This window comes from Onychostoma macrolepis, chromosome 23 (genome assembly GCF_012432095.1).
Source record: "Onychostoma macrolepis isolate SWU-2019 chromosome 23, ASM1243209v1, whole genome shotgun sequence".
Classification (NCBI taxonomy): domain Eukaryota; kingdom Metazoa; phylum Chordata; class Actinopteri; order Cypriniformes; family Cyprinidae; genus Onychostoma; species Onychostoma macrolepis.
The window spans coordinates 4,457,532-4,484,430 of NC_081177.1; the positions used below are offsets into that span (position 1 = coordinate 4,457,532).

The 26,899-nt window shown below is 36.2% G+C and overlaps 2 protein-coding genes across 8 annotated transcripts in view; one reads left to right on the forward strand and one right to left on the reverse strand.

Moving 5' to 3' along the window:
- Positions 1-28: 28 nt before the first annotated feature.
- si:ch73-217n20.1 (sushi, von Willebrand factor type A, EGF and pentraxin domain-containing protein 1) lies at positions 29-16,439 on the forward strand. The gene is made up of 17 exons (XM_058763769.1): positions 29-719; positions 1,800-1,991; positions 2,083-2,179; positions 2,429-2,502; positions 2,829-3,014; positions 4,240-4,428; positions 4,520-4,723; positions 5,905-6,078; positions 6,170-6,266; positions 6,514-6,587; positions 6,914-7,099; positions 8,325-8,513; positions 8,605-8,790; positions 11,467-11,563; positions 11,999-12,072; positions 12,237-12,416; positions 16,049-16,439. The coding sequence occupies exons 1-17, from the start codon at positions 668-670 to the stop codon at positions 16,228-16,230; spliced, it is 2,433 nt and encodes an 810-aa protein (XP_058619752.1). The 5' UTR covers positions 29-667; the 3' UTR covers positions 16,231-16,439.
- A 1,083-nt stretch (positions 16,440-17,522) lies between these two features.
- Positions 17,523-26,899, reverse strand: part of scube3 (signal peptide, CUB domain, EGF-like 3) — a 116,235-nt gene continuing 106,858 nt past the window's right edge. For all 7 annotated transcript variants that reach the window (XM_058764221.1, XM_058764218.1, XM_058764216.1 and 4 more), the window contains 5 exons: positions 26,190-26,351; positions 25,755-25,952; positions 23,660-23,812; positions 23,430-23,509; positions 17,523-20,614 (listed from right to left, as the gene is read on the reverse strand). In XM_058764221.1, the coding sequence (XP_058620204.1) occupies positions 20,462-20,614; positions 23,430-23,509; positions 23,660-23,812; positions 25,755-25,952; positions 26,190-26,351 (746 nt within the window). In that variant the 3' untranslated portion in view covers positions 17,523-20,461. The remainder of the gene's footprint in view (positions 20,615-23,429; positions 23,510-23,659; positions 23,813-25,754; positions 25,953-26,189; positions 26,352-26,899) is intronic.

The window sequence follows — 26,899 nt, forward strand, 5'->3', positions numbered from 1 at the left end:
TTATTTTTCATACATAACATCCAAAAAAATATATCAATGAATAAATAAACAAATAAATAAATAAAAAATACAAAATAATAATAAAAGACAACAAAAAAAACAACAACAACAGACACATACTCAATATCTCAAAGTCCAGTCAAAGGGAGGGAGAGACGGAAGGACAAGAAAAACACAAAAGTCAGAAAAGACCAGTCTTGAAGAAGAAGAAAAAAATTAGATGACTAACAGTTTATTTATGCAACCGGCCCCAGTAGATAATACTATAATAGGCATCCTTAATTTAATACTAGAGAAATTGAATAATATTGCCCGCTTGTCACTACTGAGTTCATAATTAAGAAAGTAATTAAAAATAGCTATTAGTATATGTTCTAAGCTAGTAAGGGTGCCAAAGGGCGTCTAGATGAATCTGCGCTCTTCCACAGAAACGCTCCGTTGTTTTTAAACGCAATTCTTGCATTTTGATATTATTTGAACGAATCAGTCGTTTATTGTTATTTTACAAGAACCGTACCTGATGCAGAGGTGTTTCTGTGGGTTTGACTGAAACGAAGGCAGGCGGAGCTCTCGTGACGACAGCGGGCTTCTGTTAAAAACATTTTGCGCGAAACGGAGTTTGTTTTGGTGACAGACTCCTTCAATTCATCTGCAGTTGTCCGTGAATATGGCGCTTGTTTGGAGGAATATACTCATACTTGTGTTCGCGCACTTTGTCGGTGAGTAACTTTTAACTTTGTCATTGAATGTCTACGCTATAAAACTGGATCGTATAATCACCAAAAGCTCGATGTGGCACGTCGCGTCTTTATTTGACGTACGACGTCTTCTTTTGACGCTAATATGTGACCCTGGACCACAAAACAAGTCTTAAGTGTCAATTTTTCGAAATTGAGATTTATACAGCTTCGGAAAGCTGAATAAATAAGCTTTCCATTGATGTATGGTTTGTTAGGATCGGACAATATTTGGCTGAGATACAACTATTTGAAAATCTGTAATCTGAGGGTGCAAAAAAAATCTAAATATTGAGAAAATCGCCTTTAAATTTGTCCAAATGAATTCTTAGCAATGCATATTACTAATCAAAAACGACGTTTTGATATATTTGCGGCAGTAAAATTACAAAATATCTTCACGGAATATGATCTTTACTTAATATACTAATGATTTTTGGCATAAAAGAAAAATCCGTAATTTTGACCCATTCAGTGTATTTTTGGCTATTGCTACAAATATACCCCAGCAATTTAAGACTGGTTTTGTGGTCCAGATGGGTACTTGCCAGTTTGTCAGTCTAAGACCAGTAAACTATATTAACTGACAGGCTGGCTCATTTAGTAAGTAATCCCTTATTTCTAAGCAGTTTGAGCAATATTCAGTGCTACTGGAAGATACAAAATGCATGCAGTTGGATTCATATAGGCATAAAGTTAAATGTTAAAGTTCATATAAACTGGAGTTGTTTTCTTGTGAATGCCTAGAGTTTTTCCTTAACACATGTTTAAAACAGATTTCCTATCAGCTGGAGTCATATGCTTGCTTAATACCTTCAAGTTTCAGGTCGTACTGCACAGTTTACATTCAAAATACTCTATGGATAATTCTCCTTTTCACAGACTATCATTAGCATCATATTGGTAATTATTGAAGTGATTTAATTGCAAGCATGTGTTATTTTTAGCATGACTGCCAAAATCCTTAATAATGAACAAAACTGTTGACGAAAATGATATAACTGCATTTTTGTTCACCGCTATTTTTGTTGTTGAGCTGTGCCTTGAAATTGTCAATTTCAGTGTCTCAAAGACATATGCCTAGTCTCACTCGATGTGGCGAACCAACAAAATATCCCGACAAGCAGCTGTCCAAAATATTAAATAATGGAGATGCGAGGTATACATGTGCCCTGGGTTACACACCATCAGCAGGAAGTCGAACATCAAAGTGTGTGCGAGGACAATGGACAACCTTGACCTTGAAATGCGAAAGTAAGATGCATCTCTTTATCTGTCTCTAAAATATCTCTTTTACTCATTCGTTGTACTCCACGTTTTCATATTTTCTCATTTATTCTCTCAGAGATGAAGTGCAATGCGCTGGGTGACATCGAGGACGGGCAATACTATCAAGAAGGGCGATCATTTGGCGATAAGGCCATTGCTGTGTGTAATGAAGGGTATTTGAATCTTATTTTCTTTTTTTAAGTCTGCAGTCCATAAATTGGAGAAAACATGGTTCATTGATAATAAATAGAAAAGGTAGAATAAGTGTAGAGAGTTGCTTTTCTTTTTGACTTGGTTCAGCATCAAATATATTGTTCTAGATCTCCTCTACTTAATGGTTTACTAAAGCAGGCCAATAATGTTTCCCTTAAATGATGTTAATGTCTTTTTTTGCTCATTAATATAATTGTTTTCTCATGCAGATATGTTTTGAGAGGAGAAGGAGTCCGTATATGTATGGAAAAGGGTTGGAATGGGATGGACCCCATCTGTGAGGGTGAGTTTAACCCTTTGTCATGTTAAAATCATCACAAAGATTTACCTTAGTTTTATTATAACACTCCAAAGTTTCTAACGTTCATGCTCATCAAAATACAAAATACTGTGAAGAAGTGTAATGCAGTAGCCGTTTCAGCAGTGTATTAGATGTAAGAGGATTGTATGGCAGTAAGTAAATCCCTCTGAAGGTTGGTTTTCCAAGATTTGTAGAAAACAAACTGGCTCTGCAGCTTAATGTTGCCCTCTCGTGGTGGATTCTTGTAATTGATCATCAGATGTCATGATTTTGGCACAATCGGCTGTTTTTTTTTCCTTCTGGTTTAGTGTCAAAGATCACCTGTTCAGCACCTGCTGTGGCAAACAGACAGATAAAACCTGGAGAAAGGACACAGTACGGACCCCAAGACACTGTAAACATCGTCTGCAGTGAGGGATTTGATCTGATCGGCTCGCCACAGGTCACATGTGGACCAGACGGCCAATGGCAAGGCTTGCCTGTGTGCTCGAAAGGTATTTTATGCTGTTTTCACACTTGGTCTGAATGCTTAGTTTGAACCTGATTTCAAATCCACCAATGATGCATTTCAACAGATACAAAGAGTTAATGCTGCTCGCTAAAAGCATTCCTTGCACTAAACTTCTAACTCTGCTTCTAACTGCTAATTAAATGTCAGATGTGTTGGCTTTTAATATTGGATAGATGTTCAATTTTGGTTTGAAATGAAAACTGGGTTGACGTCAAAACTCAACGCTTTGCTCAATGTCAAATGTCAACGTTGGGGAGATGTCGCATTTTGGTTAGAAAAAATACAGTTGCCGTCAAAAACGTTGGATTTACTTAAACTTCCACCACTGGACAGACGTTGACTTTTGGTTTGAAATGAAAATTGGGTTGACATCAAAACCCAACATCCGATCTATATCATCTTCCATTCCATTGGACAGATGCGATCTAATGATTTTTTTTTTTTTTAACTGATGATAAAATGGGTGAAAAACGAGCACTTGTTTTTGAATGAGTCATATCATATATTTTTATTATTTATATTCCCCCCTGAGATCCTCATTTAGTTTGGATGAAAATGTTCTACCCTCTCTATGACCTTTATTTACTGCAGCTTCTTAAAGAAACAACCCATTTGTGATTGAATGTGAAATGTTTTAGCAGTTTTAGCAGTTTAGTGTCATTAAATGCTTTTTTGGACTGAGATAAAGGTTTTGTGTATATATGTGTTCATAGTATACACATTAATTTCTGTTATCTTAAAACATATCTCGGTAACACTTAATTTAAGGGTCTCTTAACTAGTTGCTTATTAGCATGCATGTTACTAGAATATTAGGCATTTATTAGTAGAAATTAAGCACATATTAATGCCTTATTCTACATGACCCTAATCCTACCCAATACCTGAACTTAATAACTACCTTACTAACTATTAATAAGCAGCAAATTAGGAATTTATTGAGGGAAAAGTCGTAGTTAAACTTAATAGTGAATAAGTGTTCCCTATTCTAAAGTGTTACCCATATCTCTTTAAACGTATTGTGTAAAAATTCAGTTCAGTCTTTCAATTCATGAACCCTCCAAATGGGAACTTTAAAACCTTTAATGTCACATAAAGACACATGCTTATAAGAATGCCTGCATGCATACAGTACATATGAATGCTAATTGTGTATTTCACTCCAAATAAAAGCAATAAGAATATTTTCTACTCCTGTTCATGTTCAGTGATCACCTGTTCAGCACCTGCTGTGGCAAACGGGAGGATAAGACCTGGATCTAGGGTGTACAAACCCAAAGACACTGTAGACGTCGCCTGTAACGAGGGCTTTGATCTGATTGGCCCAGAACAGGTCACGTGTGGACCAGACTGCCAATGGCAGGCCTTGCCTGAGTGTCGGCTGAAAAAGATTACAGGTACATTAAAAGTCTGTGTGTGTATGTATATATAATGTCAGAAATAAATATGGAACTTTTGCATATTGAATACAGCTTGGTTCTCTCACAGGTAAATGTGGTCCAGCTCCATCATACCCTCACGCTTTTCCCAGAGACGGGTCCTCCACACTGAGAGAGTATCCGTCCGGTGCTCGCATTCTCTACAAATGCAGTATAGGATACAGGCGGGTCAGAGGAATTACCAGTATACGCTGCCAGAACGGCCAGTGGACAAACCTGCAGCTCCGATGTGAAAGTACGCCAGAGGACTCTTAACTTCAATTTGCTTCATTTAAATCTAAGGATTATTAGTTGTAGAGAGGGCAGCCATACATTTGTGGTGTTTTCTTTTATTATTTTATTTAGTAATCATTTCATTATGTAATTCATTGAACAATATATTCATTTATCACATATGTGACCCTTGACCACAAAACCAGTCATAAGGGTCAGTTTTTCGAAATTGAGATTTATACATGATCTGAAAGCTGAATAACTAAGCTTTCCATTGATGTATGGTTTGACAATATTTGGCAGAGATACAACTATTTGAAAATCTGGAATCTGAGGGTGCAAAAAAAATCAAAATATTAAGAAAATCGCCTTTAAAGTTGTCCAAATGAAGTCCTTAGCAATGCATATTACTAATCAAAAATTAAATTTTGATATATTTACGGTTGGAAATTTACAAAATATCTTCATGGAACATGATCTTTACTTAATATCCTAATGATTTTTGGCAAAAAAGAAAAATTGATAACTTTGACCCATACAATGTATTGTTGGCTATTGCTACAAAATTTACCTGTGCGACTTAAGACTGGTTTTGTGGTCCAGGGTCACATATAATTTCATCATTTATTCATTTTTATTATATTACCTAGTTTTATCTGTTATTTCCTTGTTCTTGCAATGCTTGCACTGCAAAAAACTATTTCTTTCTCAGTATTTTTATCTTGTTTTTCAGTACATAAAATTCTGGAATCAAGATATATTTACTTGAGAAGCAAAATAACTTAAAATATTAAGTCTTGTTTTCTTAAAAAATCAAATCAAATAAATCAAAAATTAAGTGAATTTTTGCTTTGAACAAGAAAAAATATATATCTGCAAATGTGGCCAGAAAAATAAATTTAATTTAATTTAATTTTTTCAAGTGTTTTGATGAATTTTTCAGAAAAAAGACTTAATATAAAGTAATTTTGCTTCTCAAGTAAATGTATCTTGATTTAAGAATGTTTACACCGTGTTCCAAATTATGCAAGTAACATATCAGTAGGATCTCATTAAAATAAATATTCAGGTTTTAGTATTTTTCAAAGAACATGTTTGTTTGTTTTATTTCTCATGTTTTAAGATAACTGGTATCAATCTTAGAGACTTTAGTTAATTAGTTTGCCAGGTGATCTTAGTCAAATGGAAACATACTTAAAGAGGTTGTACCACATTATTAAGCAAGTCTCACTCGATGTGGCGAACCAACAAAATATCCCGACAAGCAGCTGTCCAAAATATTAAATAATGGAGATGCGAGGTATACATGTGCCCTGGGTTACACACCATCAGCAGGAAGTCGAACATCAAAGTGTGTGCGAGGACAATGGACAACCTTGACCTTGAAATGCGAAAGTAAGATGCATCTCTTTATCTGTCTCTAAAATATCTCTTTTACTCATTCGTTGTACTCCACGTTTTCATATTTTCTCATTTATTCTCTCAGAGATGAAGTGCAATGCGCTGGGTGACATTGAGGACGGGCAATACTATCAAGAAGGGCGATCATTTGGCGATAAGGCCATTGCTGTGTGTAATGAAGGGTATTTGAATCTTATTTTCTTTTAAGTCTGCAGTCCATAAATTGGAGAAAACATGGTTCATTGATAATAAATAGAAAAGGTAGAATAAGTGTAGAGAGTTGCTTTTCTTTTTGACTTGGTTCAGCATCAAATATATTGTTCTAGATCTCCCTCTACTTAATGGTTTACTAAAGCAGGCCAATAATGTTTCCCTTAAATGATGTTAATGTCTTTTTTTGCTCATTAATATAATTGTTTTCTCATGCAGATATGTTTTGAGAGGAGAAGGAGTCCGTATATGTATGGAAAAGGGTTGGAATGGGATGGACCCCATCTGTGAGGGTGAGTTTAACCCTTTGTCATGTTAAAATCATCACAAAGATTTACCTTAGTTTTATTATAACACTCCAAAGTTTCTAACGTTCATGCTCATCAAAATACAAAATACTGTGAAGAAGTGTAATGCAGTAGCCGTTTCAGCAGTGTATTAGATGTAAGAGGATTGTATGGCAGTAAGTAAATCCCTCTGAAGGTTGGTTTTCCAAGATTTGTAGAAAACAAACTGGCTCTGCAGCTTAATGTTGCCCTCTCGTGGTGGATTCTTGTAATTGATCATCAGATGTCATGATTTTGGCACAATCGGCTGTTTTTTTTTCCTTCTGGTTTAGTGTCAAAGATCACCTGTTCAGCACCTGCTGTGGCAAACAGACAGATAAAACCTGGAGAAAGGACACAGTACGGACCCCAAGACACTGTAAACATCGTCTGCAGTGAGGGATTTGATCTGATCGGCTCGCCACAGGTCACATGTGGACCAGACGGCCAATGGCAAGGCTTGCCTGTGTGCTCGAAAGGTATTTTATGCTGTTTTCACACTTGGTCTGAATGCTTAGTTTGAACCTGATTTCAAATCCACCAATGATGCATTTCAACAGATACAAAGAGTTAATGCTGCTCGCTAAAAGCATTCCTTGCACTAAACTTCTAACTCTGCTTCTAACTGCTAATTAAATGTCAGATGTGTTGGCTTTTAATATTGGATAGATGTTCAATTTTGGTTTGAAATGAAAACTGGGTTGACGTCAAAACTCAACGTTTGCTCAATGTCAAATGTCAACGTTGGGGAGATGTCGCATTTTGGTTAGAAAAAAATACAGTTGCCGTCAAAAACGTTGGATTTACTTAAACTTCCACCACTGGACAGACGTTGACTTTTGGTTTGAAATGAAAATTGGGTTGACATCAAAACCCAACATCCGATCTATATCATCTTCCATTCCATTGGACAGATGCGATCTAATGATTTTTTTTTTTTTTAACTGATGATAAAATGGGTGAAAAACGAGCACTTGTTTTTGAATGAGTCATATCATATATTTTTATTATTTATATTCCCCCCTGAGATCCTCATTTAGTTTGGATGAAAATGTTCTACCCTCTCTATGACCTTTATTTACTGCAGCTTCTTAAAGAAACAACCCATTTGTGATTGAATGTGAAATGTTTTAGCAGTTTTAGCAGTTTAGTGTCATTAAATGCTTTTTTGGACTGAGATAAAGGTTTTGTGTATATATGTGTTCATAGTATACACATTAATTTCTGTTATCTTAAAACATATCTCGGTAACACTTAATTTAAGGGTCTCTTAACTAGTTGCTTATTAGCATGCATGTTACTAGAATATTAGGCATTTATTAGTAGAAATTAAGCACATATTAATGCCTTATTCTACATGACCCTAATCCTACCCAATACCTGAACTTAATAACTACCTTACTAACTATTAATAAGCAGCAAATTAGGAATTTATTGAGGGAAAAGTCGTAGTTAAACTTAATAGTGAATAAGTGTTCCCTATTCTAAAGTGTTACCCATATCTCTTTAAACGTATTGTGTAAAAATTCAGTTCAGTCTTTCAATTCATGAACCCTCCAAATGGGAACTTTAAAACCTTTAATGTCACATAAAGACACATGCTTATAAGAATGCCTGCATGCATACAGTACATATGAATGCTAATTGTGTATTTCACTCCAAATAAAAGCAATAAGAATATTTTCTACTCCTGTTCATGTTCAGTGATCACCTGTTCAGCACCTGCTGTGGCAAACGGGAGGATAAGACCTGGATCTAGGGTGTACAAACCCAAAGACACTGTAGACGTCGCCTGTAACGAGGGCTTTGATCTGATTGGCCCAGAACAGGTCACGTGTGGACCAGACTGCCAATGGCAGGCCTTGCCTGAGTGTCGGCTGAAAAAGATTACAGGTACATTAAAAGTCTGTGTGTGTATGTATATATAATGTCAGAAATAAATATGGAACTTTTGCATATTGAATACAGCTTGGTTCTCTCACAGGTAAATGTGGTCCAGCTCCATCATACCCTCACGCTTTTCCCAGAGACGGGTCCTCCACACTGAGAGAGTATCCGTCCGGTGCTCGCATTCTCTACAAATGCAGTATAGGATACAGGCGGGTCAGAGGAATTACCAGTATACGCTGCCAGAACGGCCAGTGGACAAACCTGCAGCTCCGATGTGAAAGTACGCCAGAGGACTCTTAACTTCAATTTGCTTCATTTAAATCTAAGGATTATTAGTTGTAGAGAGGGCAGCCATACATTTGTGGTGTTTTCTTTTATTATTTTATTTAGTAATCATTTCATTATGTAATTCATTGAACAATATATTCATTTATCACATATGTGACCCTTGACCACAAAACCAGTCATAAGGGTCAGTTTTTCGAAATTGAGATTTATACATGATCTGAAAGCTGAATAACTAAGCTTTCCATTGATGTATGGTTTGACAATATTTGGCAGAGATACAACTATTTGAAAATCTGGAATCTGAGGGTGCAAAAAATCAAAATATTAAGAAAATCGCCTTTAAAGTTGTCCAAATGAAGTCCTTAGCAATGCATATTACTAATCAAAAATTAAATTTTGATATATTTACGGTTGGAAATTTACAAAATATCTTCATGGAACATGATCTTTACTTAATATCCTAATGATTTTTGGCAAAAAAGAAAAATTGATAACTTTGACCCATACAATGTATTGTTGGCTATTGCTACAAAATTTACCTGTGCGACTTAAGACTGGTTTTGTGGTCCAGGGTCACATATAATTTCATCATTTATTCATTTTTATTATATTACCTAGTTTTATCTGTTATTTCCTTGTTCTTGCAATGCTTGCACTGCAAAAAACTATTTCTTTCTCAGTATTTTTATCTTGTTTTTCAGTACATAAAATTCTGGAATCAAGATATATTTACTTGAGAAGCAAAATAACTTAAAATATTAAGTCTTGTTTTCTTAAAAAAATCAAATCAAATAAATCAAAATTAAGTGAATTTTTGCTTTGAACAAGAAAAAAATATATATCTGCAAATGTGGCCAGAAAAATAAATTTAATTTAATTTAATTTTTTTCAAGTGTTTTGATGAATTTTTCAGAAAAAAGACTTAATATAAAGTAATTTTGCTTCTCAAGTAAATGTATCTTGATTTAAGAATGTTTACACCGTGTTCCAAATTATGCAAGTAACATATCAGTAGGATCTCATTAAAATAAATATTCAGGTTTTAGTATTTTTCAAAGAACATGTTTGTTTGTTTTATTTCTCATGTTTTAAGATAACTGGTATCAATCTTAGAGACTTTAGTTAATTAGTTTGCCAGGTGATCTTAGTCAAATGGAAACATACTTAAAGAGGTTGTACCACATTATTAAGCAAGTCTCAGTTCTCATGCTATATGGGGAGGAAGAAAGATCTTTCTGAAAACATGAAAATAATTGATATGTTGCAAAAACTGAAAAGAGATCATCAAACTGTCAAAAGATTTGTGAGTGATTCACAGCACAGAAGAATTTGATCAGATAAAGGCTTATTAAGAAAGGTTTCTGCCAGACAAATTAATGTTATTAAAGGGATACTCCACCCCAAAATGAAAATTGTACCACACGGATACGTTTTCTACGTTTGTTTACGTTTTGATTAGAATGAAAACAGCGTATACCGGATACGCTGTTTGCGTTCAAATCAAAGCGTAAATACACGTAGAAAGTGTATCCGGTATGCGGCTGACACAGAAGACCGTACACACTTTGCGTCCAGCGGGGATTCACCAAAATGACGCTATGCTGAACCAGAGGAGACGAATTGTTTAATAAATTCATTATTTTAGTTTTTTTTGCGTACAAAAAGTATTCTCGTAGCTTCATAACTTTACAGTTGAACCACTGAAGGCAGATGGACTACTCTGACGACGTCTTTCATACTTTTCTGGGCCTTGACAGTGTTAATTGTTTGGCAGTCAATGGGACAGTCACAAGCCTCCTGGTTTTCATCCAAAATATCTTAAATTGTGTTCTGAAGACGAACAAAGCTTTTACGGGTTTGGAACGACATGGGGTAAGTGATTAATAACAAAATTTTCATTTTGGGGTGGAGTATCCCTTTAAAAGGGCAGCTATAAAAAATCCATTGCTGAGCAGCAAACAGGTATTTGAAGCTTCTGGAAATAAAATGATTTTCATGCAGGATAACGCACCATCCCAAGCTGCAAAAGACACCATTGATTCCTTGATTGCTATGGGCATAAAAAGAGAAAAAAATCATGGTGTGGCTACCATCGTCCCCTGACCTCAATCCTATTGAGAAGCATCCTTAAAATGAAGATCTATGAGGGTGGGAGGCAGTATACCTCCAAACAACATCTCTGGGAGGCAATACTGGCATCCTCAAATGAAATACTGCCAGAAACTATACATGGACTTACAAGTTCAATGGATGAGAGAATGGTTAAAGTCATCTCCAAGAAGGGTGCATATTAATATGTAACTTTTTTTTAAAAAATTGTTTATTTTGGGAAAATGATCTGTCCATGCAGCACATATGACAGATTTCTGTTTTGAGTTCATTATAACCCATTGAATGTTTTCAAACTGCATTTTACATTTTGGAACAAGATTTTTTTTTTTTTTTTACTGTACTGAGGAAGAAAATCATTTTTGAAGTGTGCTATTGTCTAATCTTAAGATTTTGTGGTTTTAAGGGATATTTGTCTTCTAGAGTTAGAGATAAGAGAGAATGTCTGCTTTTCAAGGTTATTGACATCAAAAGATGATGTTGTGAAGCAGTCTTTTTTTTTTTTGTCTTGGCTTTCCTGATGTGTTGGAAGAATCTAACAATTTGTTTATATCAAAAGGGAAGAAATGTGGATCTGCTGGAGAGATTTCCTACGGCCAGTTCGAGTACACAGGCGTGTCATTTGGAGATTCAGCTACAGCCGTCTGTGAAGAAGGGTGAGATACAGCAGCGGTTATAATACAAGTGCATTCTTAGTTCTGTTTTTAGATGTAGATGAGTTTGTTTCTTCATCAGATTAGGAGAAATGTAGCATTGCATCACTGTCTGCAATGGATGCTCTGCAGTGAATGGGTGCCGTCAGAATGAGAGTCCAAACAGCTGATAAAAACATCACAATAATCCACACCACTCCAGTCCATCATTGTGACGTCAAAAGCTGTCTTAATGATGGATTTGTTTCTTAAGAACATGCAGCTTTTCACCTCACAAGATATTAATTGATGCACTGGAGTTGTTTGGTTTGGGGAACCAAAATGATTCTTCTATGGCATCACTGTGAAACTCGTTTTAAAAAATGGCAAAAGCCAGGATGCTGGTGTCATGTTATTAGACATTCATCCACCTTTTATTTTTGTTATGGCTCTCGTTAGGTATGAGCTGATCGGCCCAAAAGTGCGGATCTGCAGGGATGGAGGCTGGGATGGAAGGAGCCCCGTGTGTGAACGTATGACTGTTTTCTGAGATTTTGTTCATGTTGGGTTTTTTTATGTTGTATAGCTTGATTTCAAATATTGCAAACCAAATGCCTATGGATTTAGCTTGCTACTGTACATGGACACTGCAGCCTACATCTGTCTCATATATGGATGATATATGTGTGTTTTGCAGCTGTGCACTGTCCTCCACCTCCAGAGGTCAAGGACGCCGAGATGTTTGACCCCATATATGACCATGTTCCCTTCGGTCACGTGTTGTCCTATCACTGCCGCACTGGAACTCTGATCGGTGAGAGAGAAATTTACTGCACCAAGAGCGGCACCTGGAGCGCTCCTCCTCCTAAGTGCACAGGTACGCATATAAAGAGTGATCTTTGAATATTGACCATAAGACTATATAGTTGTGTATTTCAAGATATTCTACGTTTTCAGGTAGGGTAAGATAGGTTAAAATTATCTACTAACTATAACTAGTTTCTGCTGTGCACAATGTTGATTTGGTGGCCATAATCATAAAGGGCTCATCGTTTTTGAACTTTCTGGAGAAATTTTATTTAGTTGTTTAATTTGTAATAATTTTTTACTTTCTATTGATTTTATGTATTTACTTTGTATTTTTTTATTTTTATTATTTACTTTTCAGTTTTTATTAAATTTATTTTTGTATTTTATATATTTTACTTCTTTATTTATTTTATTTACTTTGATTTTATTTTAGTGCTGTCAAACGATTGCAGTTTTTCTGGATTGCTAACACACAATTCATGAAACAATTGACCATTTTCTCACAACTATAAACACAATCTCAAAACTACACACCAACTCGTGCAAACTTCAAACTTCCAGGTCAAAGTCAAACATTTTAGTCAAAAACATTCTCTTTTGTCAGAATCTAATCTTTGGCCTCAGATGACACACAAAGCTGTCAAATACACAGACTGTTTTCCTGACTAGAGAACACTAGTGAGATCGATTCAAAAACCTCCTTTTGGGAAACAGGAGACATCTTGCAAGTCAATGTCTGTTACAGTATGCAGCATAAATAGAGCGGTGCAGATACAGTCAAACACAGCAATAAACTTTAAGAAAAGTTTACTTTCATTACACTACTGTAAAGTTATCTTACAGTAGATGAAAAGCACTAGAAGAGAAAAGTACAAAAACCAAACTACTGAATATACAGTAAACACACATTGAAATATACTGTCAGTTTCTGTACAGCAGTAAATAAATAAATAAATTCAGCATCCTCAGCCAAGCTGCATTACAGTATTAGTAATATCCTTATTTGTTATACTATAACAGTTTCTTAGTCTTCTGAGAAAAGACTTCCTCTTCCTCCCCTGCAGACAGTCGACTCTCAGTTCTGCACAAATACATGTAAATGGTACTTTGCTACAAATCAATTCAACAGTTATGAGTTTGAGGGAGTGTGCTACTGTATTTACAGAACAAAGAACAGTGAAAGTCCTCTCATCTGAAGAACTGCTACTATGTACTGTAATTATAATGTGAGTAGATGAGCCTGCAGGCAGCTTTCCTTATGATCATCCCTGCACAAGAACATGCTCAACTATAGTGCTTTACATTTCATCAGGAACAAATGACCTTTGACCTCATCCCCTTCATTTTCCTTCATGCTGTTCTTGTGTAGAGTTTTGCAGAAAACACTGAGCAAATTGGAGCATGTGTGAAAGCAGGTGGAATGTGTTAAAAGTTTTGAGAAAAGGGTCTTTGTTTCAAGAACTGTATGAATGGTTTCGGAAAATTGGGCCAAATGAATCAGTTTCAGTGTGTTAGCAATCGAGAACAACTGTAATCGCATCCAAAATAAACGTTTTTGTTTACATAATATATATGTGTGTGTGTACTGTGCACATTTATTATGTATATATAAATACACACACATGCATGTATATATTTAAGAAAAATTATGTTTATATTTTAAATATATTTATATATAATATAAATTATATGAATATAAATATATACAGTGGGGCAAAAAAGTATTTAGTCAGCCACCAATTGTGCAAGTTCTCCCACTTAAAAAGATGAGAGAGGCCTGTAATTTTCATCATAGGTATACCTCAACTATGAGAGACAGAATGAGAAAAAAAAGTCCAGAAAATCACATTGTAGGATTTTTAAAGAATTTATTTGCAAATTATGGTGGAAAATAAGTATTTGGTCAATAACAAAATTTCATCTCAATACTTTGTTATATACCCTTTGTTGGCAATGACAGAGGTCAAATGTTTTCTGTAAGTCTTCACAAGGTTTTCACACACTGTTGCTCGTATTTTGGCCCATTCCTCCATGCAGATCTCCTCTAGAGCAGTAATGTTTTGGGGCTGTCGCTGGGCAACACGGACTCCAAAGATTTTCAATGGGGTTGAGATCTGGAGACTGGCCACTCCTTCGTTGCCCGAGCGGTGTGTTTGGGATCATTGTCATGCTGAAAGACCCAGCCACGTTTCATCTTCAATGCCCTTGCTGATGGAAGGAGGTTTTCACTCAAAATCTCACGATACATGGCCCCATTCATTCTTTCGTTTACACGGATCAGTCGTCCTGGTCCCTGTTTCCACCCCCATGCTTCACAGTAGGTATGGTGTTCTTTGGATACAACTCGGCATTCTTTCTCCTCCAAACACGACAAGTTGAGTTTTTACCAAAAAGTTCTATTTTGGTTTCATCTGACCATATGACATTCTCCCAATCCTCTTCTGGATCATCCAAATGCTCTCTAGCAAACTTCAGACGGGCCGGACATGTACTGGCTTAAGCAGGGGACACGCCTGGCACTGCAGGATTTGAGTCCTGGCGGCGCAGTGTGTTACTGATGGTAGCCTTTGTTACTTTGGTCCCAGCTCTCTGCAGGTCATTCACTAGGTCCCCCCGTGCGGTTCTGGGATTTTTGCTCACAGTTCTTGTGATCATTTTGACCCCACGGGGTGAGATCTTGCGTGGAGCCCCAGATCGAGGGAGATTATCAGTGGTCTTGTATGTCTTCCATTTTCTAATAATTGCTCCCACAGTTGATTTCTTCACACCAAGCTGCTTACCTATTGCAGATTCAGTCTTCCCAGCCTGGTGCAGGTCTACAATTTTGTTTCTGGTGTCCTTTGACAGCTCTTTGGTCTTGGCCATGGTGGAGTTTGGAGTTGGACTGTTTGAGGTTGTGGACAGGTGTCTTTTATACTGATAACGAGTTCAAACAGATGCCATTAATACAGGTAACGAGTGGAGGACAGAGGAGCCTCTTAAAGAAGAAGTTACAGGTCTGTGAGAGCCAGAAATCTTGCTTGTTTGTAGGTGACCAAATACTTATTTTACCGAGGAATTTACCAATTAATTCTTTAAAAATCCTACAATGTGATTTTCTGGATTTTATTTCTCATTTTGGCTCTCATAGTTGAGGTATACCTATGATGAAAATTACAGGCCTCTCTCATCTTTTTAAGTGGGAGAACTTGCACAATTGGTGGCTGACTAAATACTTTTTTGCCCCACTGTACATGTAAATACATGTAAATATTTTCTAAATATATGCTGTATGTGTGTGTATTTTATATATATGTAATAAATGTGCACAGTACACACACACACACACACACACACACATATATATATATATATATATGTATATATGTAAACAAAAACTTTCATTTTGGATGCGATTAATCATTTGACAGCACTATTTTATTTATCTACCTTTTATTTATTTTAAGTTTTTTTATTTTAATTTACTTTATTCACTGTTTATTTATTTACTTTATATTTCTCTAAAATATAATACATAGAAGGTAAAATGCCTAATGTTGTCGACAAAAACCAATGTTCATATATATATATATGTATATGTGTGTGTGTGTGTGTATGTACAATCAAATATTTCTGTGGTCAAGGTTTCTTGTTCTCTCAAATTAATTGTCAGACATGAATGCATAAATGAATTAACAGACAATTTTCTGTGCTTTTCAGACATTGCCTGTCCTTACCCACATGTGCAAGGTGGATCAAGAATGAGGGGTTTTAGGGCGGTCTATAAATACGGGAACACAGTGACAATCGCCTGTAATCCTGGTTTAAAGCTTACAGGAGAGAGTTTTGTCACCTGTGGCCAAGATGGGGAATGGATTCCAAAACTTCCTGCATGTGTGTAGAAATCTGCACATGGAGCGATGAAACAAACAAATATTCAACAGAAAGAAGCAATACAGCTGGCTGGCTCAAACTCATAATGAAGCTTATTTCTTCTTTTCACTGCATTTCATTAAAATGAGCAGAATGCTATTTAGTATTTACTCGGACTATTTATTGTTGCAAAAGTAGCAGTCCATGTTGCCGATTCTTTTTTTTTTTTTTTTACAAATAATATTTTATATTTATATATTTTCTGTTACTCTACATCATTATGGATACTGTTTTTATAGCTTGTTTTCATGTTTTTTTTTTATATATATATGAAAAAGAGAGAACATTCAGTGTGATGAGAAAAAATGAGAATGAGAATTTAATTTGCGCAAAATTGGCAGTAAGCAATTTGTTACACACAAAAAATAAAAATAATAATAATACATAGGCTATACTGTATGGATATTCTATCTGTAATGAAGTATCTTACTGTGCTTTACCCTAAACTCTTAAATAAAAATGGAAAGTGGCCAGCGTTTGAATGTTTCAGTATTTCAATCCCGTTAAAAAAATAAATGTATCCACCTTTTTCTTCAACGCGGAAGTAAGCCTATGGATGAGACTTCCGGTTCATGAGCCGCTAGGTAAATAACGAGGAGAATAACAACGTGCAGTAAACGGTAAAACTGTTTGTACTACAAACCAGTGTGTTCATAAGATAATACATTAAAATAATATAAGACACCAATTTTCAATATCAAGCAGCAAAATATTAATATTAATGACATGCAAAGTGATTGTAAACAATCCATGGAAGAAAGTCAGCCATAGTTAGAAGGGTGATCTATTCTTAATGAATCTGCTTAGTAAAAAGATGTATTAATTAATGTCCTTAATATTTTACTCTCGTAACGTAATGAATTATTTAAATAATTATGAATAATATCCCTGAGGCTGTTCAGCTAATCACGGCTGATGAGATTGCAGGTGAGTATAACAACGACCTTGTAAAATGTAAGATAATAAATCACTATAAATATATTTTATAATCACATTTAATATTAGTAATGACAAATAATAACATAAGTCTTAGTCATTTTTCCCAGGTAGCCTATATAAATCTGGATAAAAACATTTAACACCAAAATAAAATATTTGGAAATAATGAAGGAATAAGTTTAGCTATATTTACATACTCTACTGCATTGTGGATACTTTTATTTACTATTATTATTGTTTACCTTTATTTAAATCTTATATTTTTTGCTTCTGTTCCGGTGACTTTTTTCTGTATACATGTAAAGAAATCAAAATAGACAACTTTAAGAACACCAATTTCTTTCATTTAAAAAGACAATACAAAATCCAGACATCTTTACATGAGCATAAACAAATTTCAAGTGCAAATACCATTTCCAATTCCATGAAACATTGTGGCAAAGTAATTTTTTTCTCTAACAAAAAAAGACACTTTGAAAAATGGGGAAAAGACAAATGAAGGAAAAAATAAAACAAAACAAATAAAAATAAAAATAAAACAGCAACATGGATTGATCAAAACATTTAACATTGTTTGAAATGGGTTTGGTAGAGCAAAGACAGAGTAAATTATAAAAATAAAGCAGCAGTCACAGACCGCTAATGACATCGACTAGTTAGAGTAGCTAATACTCTGAAGTTCTTTTAGTGAACATTCAACAAAACATTGACTACTTTGCCACAAACTTTTCATTTCATGGCAATTGTGGCTATTTCACATATGACCCATCCCTTTTTTCACGGAAATATCCAACTTGCAGTGCTGCAACACATGACTGATGTTTAGTAGTAGACGGTGAGTTAAACTTGAGTTTGGTTTCTGCGAGTGGGGCAATATTGACATTTCACTTCTTGGGTTAATCCAAGCTTTTATTTTTTTCTTCCTTTTTCTTTCTATACTATCATATTTATACATTTAAACAATTATATTAGTGACCCATGTAATAGCTGACAAATGTACAAAATACCTAAAAAGTCAATAACTGCTTCATGAAATAACCCTTGCAAATATCTCACACATTCCATTCTCTTTAGTTCTGGATTTTATGACGTAGTCTTCAAGGTTAACATTTTCGATCCATAACATAAAAAAAAAAAAAAAAAAAATTGAGTGGGACAACCATGTGTGTCTGTAGACGGACTAACTTTAATTAGAAGAGGTTTGGATTAAATGCGAAGGTTACGGTTAAATGCATTTGACCCCAGGTGGAGCCAGCGAAGTCAATACCACAAAATTGTCTTTTTTTCCAGAACAGAAATAGTCCCAAAATATTCTACGCAAGTATGTAAATGCAAACATTTTTAGCTTGATTTAATGAATCGCTGTTTTCGGAAATGTGCAAGTACTGTGTTGCATTCTGAGCTTTGCATTGGCGTAAACTACAGTGAGATTTGTCTTTTAGATGAACAACTGAGATGGTGAAGAGAATCTCATTGAGCAAGTTAAAGCTGATGTATATTGCTAGCTTTCTGTTGTTTATTTCAAAAAGTAACTATCGCCCCCCCCCCTTAATTCCCAAAGACTGCATGAATGCAAGAGTGCATGTTTATATACAACCAGGACCATGTGCTTGCAACACATTGGCCAAGCGTTTGCATACTTGCATAGAGTATGTATCTGGCGATAATGTTTAAAGTTCGAATGGACCCTGGACCCTCTTTTGCATCAGCCTTGGACATTAAGGATAGCACAACGGTAAATACAAGGTCAGGAGAACAACTGGTGTTTGGACTTCTCTCTCACACTCCAATTAGTCTATGTTTATTTCATATTTACAATATACAAAAAAAAAAAAAAAAAAAGAGAACAGTAAGCTACCATTTTGACCAGTCCTTTTCTGTTTACATGTCAAAACTGGGTATGGTTTGACCTTCTCGTTCTTTTCTCACTTTATGTGAAGGGCTTTACCTATCAACACATTCGCGAATACTAACGGGTTCATAATTCATACAAGAAACACTCATAAATGTCAACATCCACAGGTTTATCCCGACACTTTTCCACTTCAGGCACTTACCACGGTCCGGTGAAACCCAACACCTGTAACCCGAACACTGCTGGTCTTTGTGTCCTTACGTAATGTGCAAAACAATCTCAAAACACTGTCGTTTCATCCTGAAACGTGGAGCAGTGCTGTTATTTTTTTTTTTACTCGAGTTCATCCTGTGGTTTACGTTTATCAGTGATTCGTGTCTGGATTATGAAAACATTACTTCCAACCTGTGAAAGAGTTGGGCCCCTCGACTGCTCTTCTCTATAGGACATTTCATGAATCGCATAAGGTAAAACCGAAGGTTTAAAGTGACGTTTCTGAAGAAGCAGCAATTGAATGTCCTGCAAAAAACCTTCACAGAACTGAGTGTTAACAGTTTTTACAATACCAACCGACCTTTTCATCACCCGAGCCTTTCCAATAACCCACTTATATCTCTTATGCCTTAAATTAACTTGAATATTAGGAAATAGAAGAATATGCAGCTGACAATAATACAATCCAAACAGGCAGACCTTAATAAAACATTACTGTTTTAACAGCATGACCTTTAGAGATTATATGTATGCTCTAGGAGCTCAAATATAATGCTTTAACATTGTGAAATGCTTGATATGAATTAGATCTTACCAAGAGCACACTGAAAGTACAGATATACAAAAGATTGTACATTTATTTTGAGAACTACGAGTTTACGAGAGCTGGGACTTGGGGAAAAAGCCTATTTTTAAAGCACGATCACAGCTAGCTCCAGTTCGACAAAAAGCTGTTCTTTTCTTTGACATGCTACAACTTTAGTCTGTACAACTCAATCAGGCGTGTTTAAACTCACGTCGCTCTTAACGGGGGCTGTGGGAACCACCCAAACCATCGTCTTCCTCTACGAGATGCCTCAGGACCGAGCGTGCAAATCACAGAACAAAAAACAAACAAACATCGACAGCACAGAACGGTGACCGACACGTAGAGAAAGGAAACACTTCGGTTTGGCTCGATACGACTGCGTTACATGTAGACTACACAGAAGCTTTTTTTTCCCCCTCAGAGATGACTGACAAGAAAAAGAAAAGAAAAAGGTAAAGTGAAACATCTGCATAGTGTGGCCGTTGAAAATATGTGTGTATGTATATGTGTGTGTGTGTGTGTGTGTGTGTGTGTGTGTGTGTGTGTGTAGGATCCCATTGACTTGAGGCCAGGTGACTGGAGGGGTGTGGAGGCAGACTTTTGACTATTTGTACGGACGCAGGAAGGCGGAGACTTTGCTGTGGATGAGGCGTATGAAGGAACGTGGGAGCATCTCCGTGGAGTCCCGAGTTGAGTACTTGTAGTAATTGTTTGGGTGAGCCAGCACGTCGAACAGAGTTTTAATCAGTTTTTTATCCTGGCGAGAAACAAAAGAGAGAAATAGAATGAGACCTGTAATAAACTGTGTCATCTGTATGGAAACAAGCAGTTTAAACAATCTTTCTATTACTTGAACACAGTTTAATTAATAATAATATTTGGGGGGTCCTCCTCATCCACCACTAATGTGCAGCATCCACCTGGATTATGCGACGGCAGCCATAGTGCACCAGAATGCCCACCACACACCAGCTTATTGGTGGAGAGAAGACAGAGTGATGCAGCCAATCAGTGTATGGGATGATTAGGAGGTCGTGATGGTCAGATTTGGGCAGGATGCCGGGGTTACACCCCTACTCTTTTTCGAAGGACATCCTGGGATTTTTTATGACCACAGAGAGTCAGGACCTCGGTTTAACGTCTCATCTGAAAGACAGTGCTTTTGACAGTATAGTGTCCCCGTCACTATACTGGGGTGTTAGGACCCACACAGACTGCAGGGTGAGCACCCCCTGCTGGTCTCACTAACACCTCTTCCAGCAGCAACCTAGTTTTCCCAGGAGGTCTCCCATCCAGGTACTGACCAGGCTCAGCCCTGCTTAGCTTCAGTGGGCAACCAGTCTTGGGCTGCAGGGTGATATGGCTGCCTATATAGTTTAAGCAAAAATCACACTTGAAGCAAATTGCAGGTTTTCGATAAAGAGATGTAGTAAATGAGACTTGTGTCTTGGAAAATGCATAAAAAGCATCTTAACACATTCATTGCTGTTATTGCAAAGTTAGACTTCATTACACTGCAAATAAAAAAAAATTCCCTCATTTTTTCTTGTTTTCCCAGTACAAATATCTAAACATTCTTAATTGAAGATGGTTTAAATGGAAAAGCGAAAAACAAAATTATTTTTTAGAAGTATCAAAATTGAGTTTAAAGGGTTACTCCACCCCAAAATGAAAATTGTGTCATTAATCACTTACCCCCATGTCGTTCCAAACCTGTAAAAGCTTCGTTTGTCTTCAGAACACAAATTAAGATATTTTGGATGAAAACAGGGAGGCTTGTGACTGTCCCATTGACTGCCAAACAATTAACACTGTCAAGGTCCAGAAAAGTATGAAAGACGTCGTCAAATAAGTCCATCTGCCATCAGTGGTTCAACCGTAATTTTACGAAGCTACGAGAATACTTTTTGTAAAAAAACTAAAATAACGACTTTATTCAACAATTCGTCTCCTCAGCGTAGCGCCATTTTGGAGAATATCCTGCGTATGCAGTTCTGTATCAGCCGCACCACACGGATACGATGTTTTCGTTCAAATCAAAGTGTAAACAAATGTAGAAATGCAGTGTGGAAAACCGTGTGCTGCGGCTGACACAGAACAGCGTACGCAGTTTGCGTCCAGCGGATACTCTCCAAAATGGCGCTACGCTGACGCACAGGAGATGAATTGTTGAATAAAGTTGTTATTTTTGTTTTTCTTGTATTCTCGTAGCTTCGTAAAATTACGGTTGAACCACTAATGGCAGATGGACTACTCTGACGACGTCTTTAACACTAGACCTGCCAGAGGTCGCTGTATACCTAAAAGCGCCAGCGGGTAAATTTTACCCACACACATGGCAACTGTTTTTATATGGCTAAAGAACATATTATTTCACTGTATTATGCCACTTTCTTCACAAAGAAGTGTCTAGAGTCATGAAATGATTATGTCTAGTCGTCAACTATATTTTTACCCTGTTGTTTTATGTTTAAGACTTTTAATGCAGCCTACACTAATCCATAATGGTCAGTAGGCTAAGCTAAAAAAAAAAGCCTGCACTGACAACGAAAATTAGAAGGTAGTAAATATTTGGGTGGTGTAACATAATACAGTGTCATTAATCAATATATTAGGATAACCCATGTTATTTAAATTACTAAAATAGCCAATAGACAATAATAAGCAATAATAATTCTCCTCTCTGCATAGGATGATGCTATGACAAATTCAAGCGCACAGCTTCACCTAGGCCTAATTATTAATTTGTTTAGTTATATAATTTATAATTTGAATAAGAGAACAACAAAAATAAACTTAGGGTAATCAAAAAAAAAAAAGATCGGATTTTGACTATTTATGAAACTGATAACCGCTAAATCAGTGAGTGAAAGGCGTTGCCTAGAAATGTACAATGTTAAAACATAAGCGGCAAGAAAATTTGACCCGCGTGGCGCTTATAGGTATAAATGCTCCGTTTTTTTGATCTGGTTTTATCTAAATAATTTTTAACAATATTGGGTTGTAAATTACATAATTTTAGTAAAAGTCAATGACTGGGAGACTTGAATGTTTTCTTGAAAATCTGTTATGTACATTTGAAAAACAGCTACGGGTAAAATTTACCCCGTGGCGGTTCTAGTGTTAATACTTTTCTGGACCTTGACAGTGTTAATTGTTTGGCAGTCAATGGGACAGTCACAAGCCTCCCGGTTTTCATCCAAAATATCTTAAATTGTGTTCCGAAGACGAACAAAGCTTTTACCGGTTTGGAACGACATGGGGGTAAGTGATTAATGACACAATTTTCATTTTGGGGTGGAGTAACCCATTCAAACAAGAAATACATCTACAAGTGGGGACAGAAAAGTAAACTTGTTTCAAGGGGAACACTTATTTTTCTTACCCATTGGCAGATACTTTTCCTTGTTTTAAACAAAAACTTGCTTTTGATACATTTTTCAGAAAAAAAAGACTTACATCTTAAGTCATTCTACTTCAAGTTAATGTATCTTAAGAATGTTTAGATATTTGAATTGGAAAACAAAAAAAAAATGCAGACAATTTTGCAGTGCAGTTAATGCAAAACTGACCTTAAGTATTTCTTGATGGTTTTCAGAGGCATAAAGTCTTCCATCTCTTACAATGTCTTCAACCAGTTGCTCATAGTCTTCTAAATAAAAGAAAATCAAACACACTTTAGTGACAATGAAAGTTAAGAATGTATTGAAACTCATCACAAATCTTTCTCCTGAGAAGTTTTAGCTTTATTTTTTTTTTCTGTGTGTATGTGTATAGACTAGGGCTGATCTCGAGACTTTACCATCGTAAGTGACGTATGGAATCTGGAATCCGCGAGCGCTGTTTACGTCGTTGGATTTGAAGTTGATCCAGAGGCGGCGCGATCGGGCTGTAAATGCAATCGGTCTCTCATATGTCTGACATGTTTCATAAGTGGTGATAGAGGTCGCTGACCCTAAGAAGAGAAAATGTCAGCATTCAAATCAAAGCTAACCTATTTTTAGAAGCAAACTATCACCACTAACATGGAGAGACCGCAGACACACTGGTAAGTCAATATTTTATTACACTAATATCAAACCTAGACTGCTGTCCAAAAGTTTGGGTTTTTAGTGTTTAAACATGTTTCTTATGCTCATGAAGGCTGTATTTATTTGATCAAAATACAGAAAAACAGTAATCTTATGAAATATCATTACAATTTAAAATAATGTTTAATATTTGAATTTATTCATGCAAAGCAGAATTTTCATCATTCATCACTCCAGTCTTCAGTGTCACATGATCCTTCAGAAATCATTAAGCTTGTTCGACTTCATGCGGCACTGCAATGATTGGCTGCCGCCTGACAAACGCAATGCATTCTGGTTAGAACGTTTGTCCGACTTTGACGCTGCAGCAGCCTTGCGATCACATGCGCCATCGAAATACCGCGTGAGCAAAACGAGACCAGCTGCCGAGGTCAGGCGCTGCAGTTGCTCAAAATTGGATGTGAAAGCCTTGATGACGACACACTTTATTCTCATGGGTTAGATTCTATGATGACAAAGATTAAAAAGGGGGTAGTTGTGGCCTAATGGTTAGGGAGTCGGGCTTGTAACCTGAAGGTTGCTGGTTCGATTCTCGCGCTGGCAGGAATTGAAGGTGGGGATTGTGAATGAACATAACTAAGGTGCCCTTGAGCAAGGCCCCTAACTGCAAGGCTGCCCACTGCCCACTGCCCACTGTGTGTGTGTTTGTGCACTTGTTCACTACTCACTGCTGTGTGTGTGCACTTGGATGGGTTAAATGCAGAGCACCATTTCAAGTATGGGTCACCATACTTGACAATACGTCACGACTTAACAAGCATGATGTGTGTTGCATGTTTACTCTAACAATTCAATTCCAATTCAATTCACAAATCTGTGTTTTTATAACAGTAAAAGCTTTTTTAGTGTAGTCACAGTTATATTGAGTCACGTTTATCAAAAAACACTGATAAAAGCATATATACCCACACGTTATTGGTATTTAAATAGTATACGTTTATGTTGAACTTCATTCGAGGGTGCTGTAGTAAGCAGTATATAAAATTGTTTCTGTTGCTCATGAAAACATAACATTACAGAAACATCTGTGTAATTGACAAATATTGCATTTATTTCACTTCTTCTGTGATAGAGTATGCAAACACTGTGCGAGCGTCACTACCGGGAGCAGAAAGTGACTTGACGTCTCCCCGACTGCAAGCGGCTACTCTCGGCTAGTGAGTTCATCTCGAACAAGCCTATTCTGATTTATTAGCAATATGCTTATTTATTATTAATGTTGAAAACAGTTGTGCTGTATAAAAATTTTTGGAACATGTGATACTTTTTTCAGGATTCTTTTTTTATTTTTTATTATTATTATTACTGACCCCAAACATTTGAATGGTGGTGTATAGTATTACAAAATATTTAATTTTTAAATAAATGTTTTTTTTTTTTTTTTTTTTACTTTTTATTCAAAGAATCCTGAAAAGTATCACAGGTTTCAAAAAAATATTAAGCAGCAAAAACAGTTTCCAACATTGATAATAAATCAGCATATTAGAATGATTTCTGAAGGAACATGTGACACTGAAGACTGGAGTAATGATGCATCACAGGAATAAATGATGTTTTATATAATATTAAAATAGTAAACCATTATTTTAAATTGCAATAATATTTCATAACATTACTGGGGTTTTTTCTGTATTTTTGAAATAAATGCAACTTTGATGAGCATAAGAGACTTCTTTAAAAAGAATTAAAAGCTTTCTGATCCCAAACATTTGAACGTGTTAACGCTAGCTCGCTACTTTAAGCATGTTGTACTGAAAGTGTGAAATCATTTTTGAAGGTTAAGCCTAGCAGAGCACAAACACTTACCATTCTTCCTCATTACTAGGACATCTCCACACTCATCCTCAGACGGGAGGAAGATCTCCGGAACCACGATCAGAATCTTGCGTTTGTGTGGAGGGTTGATCGTCCAGATACACTCTACATTGGCTGGGTAGTTTCCTGGATAGTTGGGGGACTCAATGTACCCGATGAACTCACCTATTTCACCCCCACATTCCCGATCTGAACACACCACAAACAACAAGATAACATTATGGTAAAATGTAACATTTCTAGACCTGGATAACTTTTCATTCCTTAAAGTGCTTTTTATTCCCAGAGCCAAAATACAGGTTTATCCTACACATCAGTTCACTCAAAATGCTATTTGCTGATCTGATACTGCTTTTATTTTCAGATTTCAAATTAGCCTGGTTAATCGACTGAATAGAAGTTGTGCTTAAGAATGAATGGACTCACTCTTGCATTGAGACACACTGATGGCCCCGTCGAAGTCTGTGGTGGTGTTTCCAGGACAGGAAATGCAGTAGTTCTGTCTGAACTCAGCCTGGTAGGTTCCATGAGGACAGCGGATGCAACGATGAACTGAGGTGTTATAATAGTGACCTGGAGAACACAACACTACACACACAAACACCAGTATCACATGGGCTGATTTAGCATGAAGCTTCCTTAGCACACACATGGACCACGAGAGTCTAAGCGCCAGATTTACTAAACAGAACAGATTAGTGCGAGACAGCAATCCTATAAAAGTGCGATGGGAGAGGAAAGAACTGCAACTGATCAACGTGCAAATTAAAGAATACAGATGCAGCTGGATCATTTCCGTAATTATCAACGCAATCTACAAAAAGCAGTGCAAATTAGTTTAGGGTCGCAAACAAGCAAAGTTGATGGTAATCAGGTGCAAGCAATCTACTAAACACAGGCACAAAATGGGTTAAGACATGCTTTATTTGGTCATTAAATAATGGCACAAATATCAGTAAACTCACTACCACAACCCTTAGTAAATAACCTTGCATGATTACTCTCCTCCCAGAATATTTCTCATTTTTATTTAACTTATTGTGTGATATTTATGATATAGTAAAATAAAATAAAATTGAAATAAAAAGTAACAAAATACATAGAAATATAAATAAATAAATAAACGTTAACTAAAA

Excerpts from the sequence above, each read along its gene's own strand:
- si:ch73-217n20.1 (XM_058763769.1), top strand. The coding sequence starts at position 668 with ATGGCGCTTGTTTGGAGGAATATACTCATACTTGTGTTCGCGCACTTT. Across the intron at positions 7,100-8,324 it reads CTTGCCTGTGTGCTCGAAAG|TGATCACCTGTTCAGCACCT; the intron begins GTATTTTATGCT and ends GTTCATGTTCAG. Across the intron at positions 8,514-8,604 it reads TCGGCTGAAAAAGATTACAG|GTAAATGTGGTCCAGCTCCA; the intron begins GTACATTAAAAG and ends GTTCTCTCACAG.